The sequence below is a fragment of the Staurois parvus genome, unplaced genomic scaffold (assembly GCF_062004578.1).
Source record: "Staurois parvus isolate SC_StPar_1 unplaced genomic scaffold, SC_StPar_1.0 ptg000594l, whole genome shotgun sequence".
Classification (NCBI taxonomy): domain Eukaryota; kingdom Metazoa; phylum Chordata; class Amphibia; order Anura; family Ranidae; genus Staurois; species Staurois parvus.
Window position 1 is genome coordinate 2,667,016 of NW_028318390.1, and position 16,175 is coordinate 2,683,190.

Here is a 16,175-nt window from a genome sequence, read left to right on the forward strand (position 1 = left end):
GCTTCCCTTTCAAAGACTCAATGTCTTGATTTCTGCTTTCCAACAATATGCGGGCTTCTGACAACTCTTCCCTTAAAGTTATGGTTCGCTGGGCAGCTCCAGTGGTCATGAACCATAACATGGGCCAAGCTTCTAGGAGAAGTTTGTCACGGCTTTTATCACTTTCTGCTCCAGCAAATGCTATTAAAAACCCAACAACCTGGCCCTTTTGGTTGAACAGGTCCTCAAAGGTGCTCATAGCCTGCCTTTTCTCTTCATCCACAAATTCATTATTGCTATCCCCCAAACCTAATCTCTTGCGGAGATAATCTATTACTCCACATTCAACATACTTCTGCCAAGCACCGGCAGCTTTCCGAGCTGGCTTCGGAGTTTCCTCCTCAATACCTTGGGCCGCCATATTTTCCTCGTTATGCTTGGAAGAGATTACTGGATGCCATTTTGATACAAAATATATGTTTGACCAAATGTACAAATATACAATCACCAGTGCGTTTTGTATTATGGTACGATTTCTATGGATCTCAGCAGTGCCTCCAAATTTATCCTGTGGTGGTTTATGTAAGGATTTATTCTACTTATAAAGGGCGTGTCCCTTTCCCTTAGATGAAATATTACAGTGCCTCCAGCCGTTAAAATACAGCAAATATTTAGTAAACCAATAATTTGGACACCTTGATAATTTGATCACCACTTATTATTATACCTTGAATTCTTTTAGCCAGTATGATTTCGTACCATACACACAAAATTTGCCTTATAATAGATAAATATAAAAATTTATTTATGTACAAAAATTATATATATATTAACACAAAACGCAAAAGACTGGTGATAAATGAATATTGATACACACAATCAAAGATATACCCTACCAATGTAATATACAATAATAATGTTTCTAAATAATGAAATCAATATCACAAATTTCTAAATGATGATAATTATTATTAAAAATTAAATTTATTAATAACTAATAATTTAGAGTATCTCAGAGGTTATATTCTCACAAGCCGTGGCCATAGGATTGGAAGAAGATTTTCTCTGACAAATTATACTCTAATTATTAATATTTAATAAATTATGAAATATGAAAAATTATAATATGACACCAAACAATTTTAACAGTAATACAGGATCTCTCTACATATATATAACTACCCAATATAGTTGTGATACACTAAGGTAATTCTATGACTCTACACAACAGAGAAAATAGACAATGCAAAATTAAATGGACAGTCTCACCACACCCGGAATTCAGACTATGAAACTCTCCCATGGATTCAGCTGGCAATGGAACGCCTTTAGAATGATGTCACAGGGCAAGTGATAGATATTTAGTATGGGAGAATGTAGGAAGTTAGGAGTACAGAGATTTAGCAATTTAGTAAAGTTTTGGAAGTTTGAAAGGATGGAAGAGGGGTTATAGAGAGGTCTCTTCAGATGTCTTCCGATCTTCTTCTAATGAGGTCTTTCTTCAGTCAGGTTTTTTCTTTTGATGAGTTTTTTTTTTCTAAAGGTGCATGGGCTTTTATACCAACTAATCCATTGTTCTAAGATACCCTCCCACCAGGCTTCTTGATTGGCTAGTTGAGAAATGTATGTACATAAGCTATTTCTCACCTATCCGCCAGGTGGCGGTCTTGTACCTTAGAACAATTTGAGTATTGATGATGACTCATACCTCGGGTGGAATTCAATGTAATTTTAGGTATTAAATATACGTCTTATCCAGATATATAGTTGATCATAGCTATAGTGTTCTAAATAAGAACCATGGAATATATGTGTATATTCAGTTATTCCTCCCTGAAATACAAGCTTGTGTGAAAGCATCTATTTCCTGATAAGACATACAACTGATGCTACCTCACAATATATCTTACTTTTCATCATCTCAATACTCAAGTTAGTGATATACAATTCCCATTGCTGAATATTTGGTGGTGTGTGAAACCTATTCTTTATAACATCTATAGATACTATGCTTTTGTAGTAATATCTTTGTGGTTAGATACATTCAATTCTTAGCCTTAAATGACCGGAATTTAACTTTTAGTCTTAAAAGTGACACATTAAACCGATGTTTGTCCATTGTAAAGATGAGAGGCAATAACCAGGTGTCCTTGTAGTTTGAACAGACCATTTGAAAAGACTGATATCTCACCAGTCTCCTCAAGGGTTGTTTACGCTTCTCAAACGTTACTATAGTTTCACTTGTTGGAGTGGTGATTTCACCATTTGAAGGTTTAAAGTCTTATTTGGCTATCTATTTAACTTTTGTATATGCAGTCTTCCCGACCCCAATATACAAATAGTATTTATTTACAGTTCAAACAATCTATTGTCTTGTAAAGGAACTCACTTCACTCATTATGTCCATTTCTTAACTAGAGTCCTTCGAGGGTTCAACCAAGACAAATTAACCCTTAACATCCGGCTATGCTGAGTTGCTGTTATATAGGATTATGCCTTGATAAAATCATGTTTTTGAGATGTAAATTCAAAAGGCCCACAACAGGGGAAATGCCATCATAGACAGGAGTCAACAGGATTTTTGTCCCTTAGGAAAATTTATGGTCACCTCTTGGTCTGGTGACAACTCTAAACTGTGACCAGTACACATAAGCTGTTATAACCTTCCTGATATTAACCCATTCCCATTTACAGTACTCTTACTGTATATGCAGCCTTACAGAAGTGGGCCTTTATCCATGGGGCTGCATATATGGGTATCTGTCTTTGTGCTGGGAGCGTGTCATACAGCGCACTGCCAGCACCGAGATCGAGCTCTCACTGGGTTCCCCGTGTTCCGTACTAATGATCGGGATCCGGAACTCCCAGCTCCAAGTCACCTGATCTCTGCGATAGCCTCTAAATGGCTATCACACTGATCAGTCACTGTGCAGCATTCCCCTGTGTATTCTTTCTCTCTGAATGGAGGGAGAGATAAGGTCAAGGTCAGAGTCGAACGTTATGGTCAGTGTATTTTAGGCAGGATTTTTTTGGGAAATTTTTAAAATTAGTATCAGTGTCAGTTATTGTCAGTGTATTGATAGGTAGGTAGGATAAAAAAGCAAAATGTGCGCTTATGTTTCTGGAGTGTCCTAGGGGTACATACAACATACATATATGTGGTATCGCTGCATTTGTCGAGAGAAAGAGGATTTATTTTGGGTTGTTCTTTGGTGGTAGGTTATGGTAGTAGAAAGAAATATCCAGCTAAATTAAAAATTATTTGTTTTGTTTATTATTTTGGGCCAATATTCCACTGATAATAAAAAAAACAATAATCAGGAGATATCTATTACTATTTCCTACCAAAAGAAAGTCCAATTTGTCCTGAAAAAACAAGGTATAATCCACCTTGATGCACAAAGTAGTTATGATGATATGCATGGTTTTACTAACAGTTGTCAAAGTTGCAAAATTGTGTCCAGGCATTGACATTTTTTATACACTTATACACTGGTGAGTTTATTTTACCTAAAAAATATCATGTGTAAGTGGAGACACAAAAAAACGTTTGGCAGAGAGAATAAAAAGATTGGTGGAGCCACTTTATATACAAGAGTGAGCTGCGTGAAGAAGAAAATGTACTGATTTCTGATTTCAGCACGTGGACCTGTCTACTGATATTTTTTTCTCTATTTCCGCTCATGGATTTTTGCTCTGATGCACCTATGTTTGATGCGCTATGATATGTAATGATATATGATATGCCCTAAGCAATTTTAGGATAGAGTATTATTTCTGTTACATTTCTTGTCTACATTGTACAGTACGTATATTACCGTAAATATTGTAAATGTTTATTATGCGCTAAGCAAGCTCTGTATAGGGAGAATAATTTATTAGCAATACAAACTTGGCAGAGTGTCTAACCCTCCTCACACTATCCAAAACAAAAACAATATTATTTTGTTATTATATACACTTTAAGTGCAATTTTAACAAAGTACATTTCAGATACGTATATGACAAAAAATTTGGAATAACAAAATAGGCATGAGCGTACATTTGTGATCATCATTGATATAGTTCTATGTTGTTTCTATGCACTGAAGTCAAACAGATTAATCAGAATAGGTAATATTAGTGAAAATATGGGAGCATCAGTAATGATGTATTCTTATGTTTATTGTATTTTGACACCACATAAATAAGTAAACCCAACATTTCCTATTCCTGATATGCTCCTAGATTGTAAGCTCCAAGGAGCAGGGCCCTCAAACCCCTCATGTATTGTATTGTTACTGTATTGTCTCATGTACTGTCCCCCACTATAATTTACAGTGCTGAGCAAACTTTTTGGCGCTATATCAATACTGTATAATAATAATAATAATAATGTGTCTGCTGTACCATGTACTTGTATCAAAAAGTATCATTCTCTCATTGTATTGCTTCCTTTGTGTGAAATCCCTGGTATTCCTGCCAGTCCCTCTGCTGTCTTATTAATAACTGACAACACTAAGCAGGAGAACACACCGTTGCCAGCTATGCTGGGAACTCAGCTTGCTCTCCTCCAATGGTCAGAGGTGTGCCTTCCCTCATGCACAACCATTCACTGGAAAGTTCATTGTGATGCTGATCCTGCTCACCCAGCTCGTATGCAGCTGAGAAAAAAGGGAATGTGATCACTTATAAAAAAGGGGGAAAAGGTATTTATAATTTTTTATTTTGCCTTTCATTTCTATTTTAAACTGAATGGGTTGTTTTACAAGATGAAGGTTCACTTTAATATTGTCAGATTCTATAAATAATAGCACCATTAAAACTAATAATTAATGCAACTAATTACCTATATTTCTGTTCTGTCTCTTCTGCAAGTTTGTTGTGATCACTAGTATTGCGAGCCACAATTCTCTTTCATACGATGACTACCACTTTCCTCCATGGGCTCAACGAACTGGATGGGGCATTGCATTATCGTCCATGATTCTGGTCCCCATCTATTTTGTCTACAAATTCTTCACTGTGCCTGGGACTTTTAAACAGGTAAATTTAGCATTTTTAAAAATCTATGTTGTGTTATTTTTCTATATATTAAGATATGATACATGTAAGTTATGAAAATTAAAAAAAATTCTTTGATCAATAAAAAAATGAAGATTTGTGCTGCACTCAACCTTACTTCACAAAACTAAAATCTAAATATGGGCTAGGATAAAGATCACCCCCTAACAAAAACTTCTTTAACACTAAAAGACATCCAATGCAGCCAGGTGGTGAGGAGTGGGAGACACATGTAAAACAGAAAAAAAAAAGTACAAGGAAGCCTACAGTGTAGTAAGTTAAAATAGAATGGAGATTTATTGAAAACCCTACAGTTTAAGATGCACTCACTTAAGTGAGTGTGGTCCGGTTGGTCTCCATGAGTGTGTAAACTGCCATGGTCAGAAGGGATGCAAGAAGAAGTGAACACTTAGTGTAAGGGAACAGCGAGTAAGCCCTTCAATCCAGCCATCAGTCATTGGAACAGTCCAAAAAAGTGTTGTCTTTCCTGTAGCCTATGTACATACATGCACAGGAAAAAGCATTCACCTTTTCTAGGATCCCGACAGCTGACAGCTCTGACCATAGCAACCGGCTGGCCACATCACTATACACCACCATACCTTTGCTGACCCTTGTGAGTGCATTTTATATTGTTTTTAATATATCTCTATTCTATATTAACTTACTACACTATAGGTGTCCTTCATTTGTGTTTTTCGCTGTATTAATTTACTTCTTTTTCTTTGTATTACTTGATCCATAGCTACATAGCTTGTATTTATAAGATGGTCAATGGGGGAGTAATGTGCGTTGATGGTGTTTATGGAAATATTGCAATAATACTTTCATTTCTAAATAAGTGCCAACATTTGTATACAATGTACATCTCTATTAAAATTCATAAATGTATTCAAAATTTTTTAAAAAACATTAAAACTGCATCACATTGTAACTGAGCATTGCTTATTCATAAACCCACAATATATTTAACAATACATTTTACACTGTTTCACAGTAACTTGTTGGTCTTCCCACCCTACTCTGAAACACTTATGTCCTTTATCGTATTCATGCCAGATGGTTTCCATAATTTTGGATGGTAATAGTAGCTAGAATCTCAACTATTCATACATGACTTGTTTCATTGGTTCCAAATATCCCACTTCCTCATGCTCTGTGACACTTCACAAATAAAACAACCATGAGGCTGCATACACTAAATAGATTACATATATATAGATAAATATATATTTGACATAGATCTATTGAATTTTAAAACCCATAGTAACAGGAATCTTTCAACTTGGTGGTCATCACATAAAGACATGGATATTAGAGATTCATATACTGAGGAGAGTCAGTCTGGGTCAGGGTAAAGAGGGTAATTATTGTAGAGGGCATGTACTTTCCTTACAATTCTACTGATTAATGACGTGAACAGTGGGAAAGGGGAGTTGTTGACATCTGGAGAGGGCAGACCTCTGTGCAGCATGGATCTCGCTGAAAAACTTACATGGCTGAAACGTTCCAGGTGGGTGAGACTGCCATTTTGGGTTTTTAACCTTTGCTAAAGCAAAACATATTTCTGCTTCTGTCTTAAGACTGTGTATTGCTCTGACAAGAACCTGAACCTGTTTTAATCGAAATGAAGCTGAAGAAAAACCCCGTTGTGGTGTTTGCTGACAAATAAAGTGAATATTAAGTTGATAGAACTGTGTTGTGGACACCTGTTTTCCACTTTGATCCTGAAAAATGGTGGCGGATGCAGTGAGCATTGTGTTAGAGGCAGTGAGCATTGTGTTAGATGCAGGCCAGTTCTATATCCTCGGTTAAATCCTCACAGCCTATAAAAGCATCAGAAAAAGCAATGGAGGAACTGATTAAGCAATTAGCACTGGCTAATATGCAGGCATGACCCGCCATGACCAGGGCCTGACGCAGGCACAGGTCTACCATGTTCAGGACCTGGTGCAGGCAGTCGCAGCTTAACAAGAGAAAAACTACCCGCTGATTGAAAAAGTGGCAGATCTACAGAAGACAGTGACCCAACAAGCTGAAAGGTTTGGTAATAGCTACACTACGAATGGGGACCCATACAAGGCTGTGCAACAGACCCTACAAAAGATGACTGGCACTGATAACATTGAAGTTTATTTAGTTCTTTTTCAGGAGATTGCCACAAGAGAAGGGTTACTTGAGAAAGATTGGGTGGATCTGCAGGCCCCTTTTCTGACTGCAGATCCCCAACAAGCATGCTGTGATTTGGCGCCAGAATCATTACAGGATTCATAGGATTATAAGCTGCTGAAGGCATAAATACTAGCCAGTCTGGGGGTGACTCTTACCTCGACGGCGAGATGCTTTCTTAGTGCTAAGCCTGCCCAGGCACACAACCTAATGCACCTACTCCACTATTAGCTGAAGCCTGAGGAGATGAGGCCCATTCAGAATGTATCGTGGATCACCCTGGACCAGTTTCCACAAGCACTTCCCAAGGACAGTAATTTCCATCAAGGATTAAACAAATGGACAGTTCCAATACACTGTAAAAATGTAGCTGAAAGTTGTGGGCATTTGAAACATATATAATTAAAAAAAAAATGTTTGTATGTATTTTTTGTTTGTAATATTGAGTAAAGCATACCCTACGCAGATTGCACAGTTGGGTCAATGTATCCCAGGACATAATCCATATAGGCAGAGATTGCTCAGGACTCCCCCCCATTAATCATTAGTCAGTGACGGCCTGTGGTACTTCTTTTGGTTTAAAATTCCAAAAAGTGAAAGGTCTTAAGAATTTAGAACTTGATAATATTTAGACTCTAAACACAAATGATTGATAATGGTATCTCCAAACCAAAGTGAACCATCCCCCAGATCTGAAAATCCAAACCTCTTCAGTCCGGCAGTTTCAGTTCTATCTGTATTTGATCTGAGATACAGTTAGTATGTATTTAATATCAGCCAAATATGGGGTTGCTGATAAAAGTGTTTTAAAATAGTTTTATTCCTAAAAAGTGATCAAACGATCACTGAAAAGATCTGATTCTTCTCTGAACCACCCAGTCTGTCTATCTGTAGGTTAAAAACTGCATTTAATCTAATACTATGATAATATGCCCTATCCTAATCTCATAATTAACTAATAAATCATTATGTTTAATCATATTACAAATAGGTTTTTGCTTAACTCCACCTACACACTATATTACTGTCAATAACACATTCCTGGATTCCAGACTGCTGCCCTGCCTGTCACTACCATCTGGCTGGGTTCTCATTGTTGCTTTTTTTAAGTAAAATTTGAACATTTCTTTTTTAAACTATGTACAGTGTGACTACAGACTAGCAGAGTACTAAGATATTTATTATTGCCTTCTGCACATCAGTATGCAAACACTCCTTTTCAGCCTCTCTGGCTCAGGAGACCCTTGTGTACCTGTGACATATAACGGTATTAGTGAAATACTAAGGCTAGTGTATAAATCCAACTATATACAGTATTTATCCACATTCTCTATAGATAATAACCTTGGCTGTCCAAATGGACCTTACACTAAAATGCAAGGTCTGCTTATTACATACTGGCCCACCTACCACCCTCTTTGTCAAAATGCTAATATATCTGTTAGAAAGTTAGAAAATGTACTTAACTTATACCCAGCATCCACACCGGAAAAGGGACATCACAATCCATCTGCGGTGATCTGAGAATACAGAGTATAACAAATATGTAGTAAGATGTAACCCCCTGTAGTGTGATGTTACCCCCTTTTAGAAATCATATACCTCACCAATACATCATGAGTTACAGTTCATGCAACATTTCAGGGCTAAAACATGTTCCTTCATCAGGTAAACAATGATGTCACTGTATACCTAAGAAAAGAGTTTGCTTTGGCTCTGAAATGTCACATGTATGCCTTGAGACTAATAAATTTCCTAAGAGGAGCAAGTGATGGTGATTCATATGAATTGTGGATTCATATACTGTACAACAACAGCAACCATTGCTAATTACTGAAGTACTTTCTTTGAAGGCTGAAAATCCACTGACTGATGCCAGGGGTAAGGTAAGTAATATAATGTAAAGTGCCTCAATGTTTTGAGGGAAGAGATGTGAGATCTGCTTGGTACAAGGGCTGGGAACCTGATCATGTAAGTTGCAAGACAAGTGAACCTGAAGTATAATCACTTACACATTGCACACACAGCTAGATAGAAAATATAAAGCTATGAATATGCCAGCTACCCTAGGCCCACCCTGCTCACCTATCCTCACCTTGATGACCTCAAGTACTACAGTATAGTACAGTACAAGTGTAACATTTAAAAAGGCCACTCAAACTTTAAGCACAAAGTGAACAACAGGGTCAACATAAAAAAAGATGCTTAGCACATACAGTAAGAGCACTGTCTGTTGGTGTATGCAATCTATTGAATAAAGGCCATTAAAGTCAGAATGGTATGGAAAGATAGAAAATGCATCTAAGTTAAAACCCAACACCAGGATAGCAATAACCCCACACCTATGGGTTAAATGGGGTGGGATGGAGAGATGGTAGGCAGATTGTTGCTTGGAGTTGGGCTTTTTAGCATTTCAAAACATACTAAATAGGATCAGTTAAAATCAATGTAAATTTGAAGATCAACAAAATGTAGTTATTCACTCATATAAAGGACAGATCAGGGTAAGTCCTCTGTTAGCAGGGTTCCCAGTGAGGAAAATATGAAAGCAGTCTCCAGCATCCTATGTCTAAGAGAATACTTTAATCTGCAATTTATGATAGCTATCCAGTAAACATCAGGAAGGTATCCGTAATTAGATTTTGGTAGTCAAAAGGGAAAATTTAAAGAAGGAAGGATGAAAACTAAAAAGAACTCACACTTGGAGGTTGATGGCGTTAGTTAAAAAAGGCTCTTGGTCTCTGGCATCGATATCACCACAGGGTCACCACAGGGTCTGTAGAAAACATTTCTAATACGTTAACAACAATTTGTAGATTATCTGTCACTATAGTTGAGTTGCTTTGCAACCATGATGTAATGGGCATAGAGGAACTCAATGGATCCATTTAATGAGACAAACCGTGGAGAAGGATTGTAATCCAAAGGTTTACATAAGCCATACGTCTAAAGCTGCTTCAGAATTGCAATTTTCTGTTCTCTCCAGAAGTACCACCATATTAATGTTCTAACATGAAATTCTCTAGATTATCTAATTTGTGCCTGTAGATGGAGATGTCCTCTTTAAGATCATGAGCTTTACTGAAAAAGGTCACCTATTATGTTTAAGGTTGCTTTTTTTATTTCAAATGTTCTTTCTCTTAAAGGGTAACTCCATTTTTATAAAAGAAAAATATAGAAAATAAAAAATATATATATAGCATATATTGTACAATTTCTACACAAGCCATATTGTACTTTATTGTTATTAAAAATTACCTTTTCTTTTTAAATTGCAGCATTGTACTTTTCTGTAAAATGCATGCAATATGCCACTTGGAGGAGTCAGGTCTAGCCATCCTCTGCAGCAAAAATGTCATTTTTGGTGAGATACTCTGTAAGGGTTCATCACTTCTCAAGTGATGCAGACAACATTTTTTCATGAGAACACTCATGAAGTGTACCACCTGAATAAACCCTTCAAGCTGCCACCTCTAGGCCATACCTCCAGCGGGAACTGGTTAAAATTATTTAATCACTCTTATTCAGAATTGCTGTGCACAGGATATTGTTTAACAAAGGACTATTCCTTCAAAGCATAAAACAAGTAGAAACAGGTAGGTCACAGTGTACCTTGACCCACCCAGAAGGGATTGTTTTTTTCCTCAACAAAAGTGGAGTTACTCATTAAGTTCCAAAAATCTTAAATCAGTAGGAATGTATACATTGTGGTGCCCTCAGTTTGAGAAATTAGCACAGTCTGACAGCACTCCATGGCTTTTATGATCTGGAGAGGTGTGGACTTCACCAATTCCACCGCAAAGTTCAAGGATTAAGAAGAATAAACAGATCTTCTCATCTTTGAGCCTGAAGAGGTTTTGGCTTTAGTAGGAAAACATTTATGGAAATCAAGTAGTACAGCAATGATTATTTCAATGTCAACTTCATGAAGATGAATCAATTCACCCCTGCAGTGCCCCTACACACACACTGCAAGGATTAAATGTGGTTTACATCTAGGGGAGAGTTGAAGAGTATCACTTACCTGATGCTTTGCTCCCTTAGACTCCAGCATACTACTACTCTGCCCAAAGCTTTGATCTGTGGACATTAGCCTTGTATTATGAGGCTGGAATGCAAACAGAGCTGGTCACAGCTTACAGAGTAGCTTTGGGGGACCGGTCGCAGCACTGGAGGAAGCCTAATGAAGCAAGGGATAAGATATGTATGTTCTCCTTAAAGTGATACTAAAGACACTGCTTTTTATTTAAATTATCTATTCTCTTTCTGTATGTGGATGATAGCACTGTAACAGGGGTGGACTGACAACTCATGGGCCCCTGGGCAATAGGGGATTATGGGGCCCCTTTGATCTATCCCACACTCAAACCACACCCATAAAAGCCTATGAAAGGTACCAAGGGCATCTCATGGGGCCCCTAGAGACCCCAGGCCCTCGGGCAATGCCCGAGAGCCCAAATGGTCAGTCCACCCCTGCACTGTAATTATTTTAACCACTTGCTATCCTGAGGATTTACCCCCCTTAACCTCCTCGGCGGTATTCCCGAGTGTAGCTCGGGGTAAACTTTCAGTACCAAAAGCGGTAGCTACACTGGGGATTACCCTGCAGTGTTGCTCCGGGATCCCTGTTTCACTTACCTTGTCCTGCGCTCCCACGATGTCCCCCCTGCAGCGTCCCCGGCCATCTCCTCCGGCCGATGCCGGCATTCATCTTCCGGGTTCCATTCCCTGCGAGCGTCGGGACGTACGGGGGACAGAACCAGCGGGAAATTGAAAAATTTTAAAAGTGACATTCACTCAATACACTAAAATCTCATAGTATAACATTAATGTATCAAAGCATTTCACATACATATTGTTCCTAGTGCTTTGTCCTGTGCCCTGCCTGCATTTTTACTGTTCTTTCTGCCTGGAAACTGAGAAAAGTCCAAGGCATCCAAAAAGCATCCCTTTAGGTCAAAAGCGGTTTTAGACCAGCTAGAGAACAGCGATAGTAAATTAGAACCACTTGCAGAATTAAGTGACAATGATTCGTGGAGAAATTTGTCATCAGACACTGAAAACGATTTTAAGACTTTGCTCAATGAAGTGCAAACTTGGCACTATATTTCAAATTTCAGTGTTTTTGGTTTGATTATATTATTGAATTAAATGTAATATTATTATATGTTTATTTTTTATGATTATTTATTATATTATAATTTAGGATTTCGTGTTTCAAATTTTATCATACCCGGGATGTTTACTAGACTCTTGTTCGGACAGATTTCAGTGAATTATTCCTAAAATTACAGGCCTACAATAAAAAAAAGACATATTTCCGTGCAAAAAAAGTGCCACTTTGAGCACAGAAATATTGACATAATCATACAGCTAGGGAGGTTAATGACCAGGCCTCTTTTTGCTATTCGGCGCTGCACTATTTCAACTGATAATTGCGCAGTCATGCAATGCTGTACCCAAACGAAATTTACATCCTTTTTTTCATACAAATAGAGCTTTCTTTTGGTGGCATTTGATCACCTGTGCACTTTTTATTTTTCGAGCTATAAACAAAAAAGGCCAAAATTTTGAAGAAAAACAATATTTTTTACTTTCGGCTTTAAAAAATATATAGTAAACTCAAAGTTAGTCATAAATGTAGGCTAAAATGTATTCTGCTACATGTTTTTGTAAAAAAAATCCCAGTAAGTGTATATTGATTGCTTTGTGTAAAAGTTATAGCGTCTACAAACTATGGTATAGATACTGCAATTTATGCCATTTTTTTTGCTATGCAGAGCTGCACTAGTTTAACTGACAATTGCGCAGTCATGCAACACAGTACATACATTTACGTCCTTTTTTTTACACAAATAGAGTTTTTTTCAGTGGTATTTGATCACCTGTGCACTTTTTATTTTTGGCAGTATAAGCAAAAAAACTTTGAAAAATGTTTTTTTGAAAAAACAAAAAGCTTTGAAAAAAAACAATATTTTCTGATTTCTGTCATAACAAATATCCAAGAAACTAAAATTTCGTCATAAATTTAGGCCAAAATGTATTCTGCTGCATGTTTTTAGTTAAAAAATCCCAATGAGTGTATATTGATTGCTTTGTGTGAAAACAACAAACTATGGTATACTGTAGATAATGGAATTTGCACAGCTTTTACTTTCTGACTGCCCATCACATTTTTGAGGTGCTAAAATACCAGGACAGTACAAACACCCCCAAATGACCCCTTTTTGAAAAATAGACACCCTAAGCCATCTGCTGAGAGGCATATTGAGTCCATGGAAGATTTATTTTATTTCCAAAAATTTTTGGAAAATTACAAAAGCATTTTTTTTTTAAAAAAGTTTTCAATTAAATGATATAATTCTCACACAAGCCATGGGTATATGTGGAATTACACCCCAAAATACATTCTACTACTTCTACTGAGTATGAGGATACCACATGTGTGAGACTTTTTGGGAGCCTAGCCACATACAGGAGCCTGAAATCCAATAACCACTTTGAAAGCCTGAAGGAGGTAACTTCCTCATTTCACTTCCTCACTAGCTATCAGTTTCAGAGGCCTTGAAATGCCAGGATAGCACCAACCCGCCCCCCCCCCCAAATGACCCCTTTTTGGAAAGTAGACACCCCAAGGAATTTAAAAAAGAGGCATGGTGAGTATTTTGCAGATCTCTTTTTTTCTCAAAAGGTTTGAAATATAAAAAGAGAAAATAAAAAATATGTTTTTGTTTTTTTTCTTCAGATTCCAAAAACTTGTGGCAACAAACGAGATATGCAAAATACTCACCATGCTACTTATCAAATTCCTTGGGGTGTCTTTCTAAAAAGGGGTCATCTGTGGGGGTTTGGTGCCATCCTGGCATTTCAGGGCCTCTGAAACTGTGATAATTAGTCAGGAAGTGTAATGAGGAAATAAAGCCCTTTAAAAGCCCGAAGGCGCTTATTTGATTTTAGGGTCCTGTACTTGGCTAGACTGTCGAAAATTCTCTCACATGTGGTACCCCCATACTCGGGAGAAGTATCAGAATGTATTTTGGGGAGTAACTCCACATATACCTATGGCATGTGTGAGCAATAAATCATTTAATTGATAATTTTGTGTAAAAAAAAAATTTTCCTTTGTCATTTTCCAAAAACTAAATTCTAACTAAAAAATAAATTCTTCTATTGACTCAACATGCCTCTCAGCAAACAGTTTTGAGTGTCTACTTTCCAAAAAGGGCGGTGGGGGCATTTTTTGCCCAGCATTAGAAGTTTATGTCACACATCATTCACTCTTCTAACCACCTGAAGACCAAGCCTTTTCTGACACTTTGGGGTTTATTTACTAAAGCTGGAGAGTCCAAAATCAGACTCCCTTCTGCATAGAAACCAATCAGCTTCTAACCTCAGCTTGTTCAATGAAGCTTTGGCAATGAAACCTGGAAGCTGATTGGTTTCTATGGAGAAGTGAGTCTGATTTTGCACTCTCCAGCTTTAGTAAATAAACCCCTTTTTGTTCACATAAAAAAAATCAGTATTTTTTGCTAGAAAATTACTTTGAACCCCCAAACATTATATATTTTTTCAAAGCAGACACCCTAGTGAATAAAATGGTGGGTGTTGACTTTTTTATGTCACATAGTACTCGCGCAGTGATTTTTCAAATGCAAATTTTTTTTTTTAAATATACTTTTTATACTTTTAATGCACAAAAACACAATATATTGGCCAATTATTTGGTAAGATATAAAAGATGATGGTATGCCGAGTAGCTAGATACCAAACATGACCTGCTTTAAAACTGTGTATGCCCCGTGCAATGGCGACAAACTGCATACATGTTTAATATCCATAGGCAACAATTTAAAAGCCTTTACAAGCTACCATTTTAGATATACAGAGGAGGCCTAGTGCTAGAATTACTGCCCTTGATCTGACGTTCGTGGCGATACCTCACATGCATGGTGCAACTGCGGTTTACATACCAGCACAGGGTCAACGCTCGCGCATGCAGGTGCAAGGGTGCTTTTTTTTTAAAGTTATTTTGATTTTTTAAAATTATTTTTACACTGTCCCTTTCTTTTTTTTTTGATCACTTTTAATGCTATCACAGGGAATGCAAATATCCCCTATAACTTCAGAGGGAAATTGTCCTATATTCTTTTTTTAGAAATCTGGGGTCTATCAGACTCTAGATATCTCCTCTGCCCTTACATTATCTAATCTCATCAAAATCAGTGTTATCAGATGCTTTTACAAATGGTGCTGTTTATATCCTGTGAAACTGAGTTGATGAAATGCTCATAGCTTCCGATTTCTTAGACTATAGAGATTATCAACTCTATGGTCAGCTGGCAGAAACACCAGCTGCATTCTCAGGTTCCCCCGATGGCACGGGAACACCTGAGAAGGCTGTGGAAGGCAGCGTCACGTGCCTCGAGACTTCATCAGGGTTAACCCTGATGGAAATGGCGTACCGACGCGTTGCGTCACGTGCCTCGAGACTTCATCAGGGTTAACCCTGATGAAGTCACAAGGCACGTGACGCAATGTGTCGGTACTCCATTTCCGGTTATGCGGTGACGCACTTCCGGGCGCAGAGGCCGTACACCCAGCCCATGCAGTACACCCATAGGATGTGGTGAATAGCGATTTCTGTTTGGAGCACAAGTGAGTGTAACAATGGCTATTTAATATATTTACCTATTAAAACATATTGCACTATGGAGGAATCTGTTTTTATGTTTCACTAATATGATCCGGAGTGGAGGTGGAGTAAAAGCAGTATTGCAGTACCATCCAAGGAGTAAGAGTTGCTGAACAGAGGAGCATATGAGATATCTGTTTGTCCCTGGGTGAAGGAAGTAACCTTAAGAATCCGGTTTAAGGTGATCCTAAAAGCGTGTTGGCCCCCAGGGTCAATGTGTGGAGGTGAGCAGGCATTGCTGCTGTTTGAAGATTTTTTGACACTTGAGTGAAGATCACTAGAGCACTTCATC

General features: G+C 37.6%; 1 protein-coding gene across 1 annotated transcript in view; it reads left to right on the forward strand.

Annotated features, from left to right (window-relative positions):
- The window catches only part of SLC6A2 (solute carrier family 6 member 2), a 769,042-nt gene that overhangs the window by 719,253 nt on the left and 33,614 nt on the right, over positions 1 to 16,175 (forward strand). Inside the window, exon 13 of the mRNA XM_089692558.1 lies at positions 4,837 to 5,004. Coding sequence (XP_089548684.1) covers positions 4,837 to 5,004 — 168 coding nt within the window. The remainder of the gene's footprint in view (positions 1 to 4,836; positions 5,005 to 16,175) is intronic.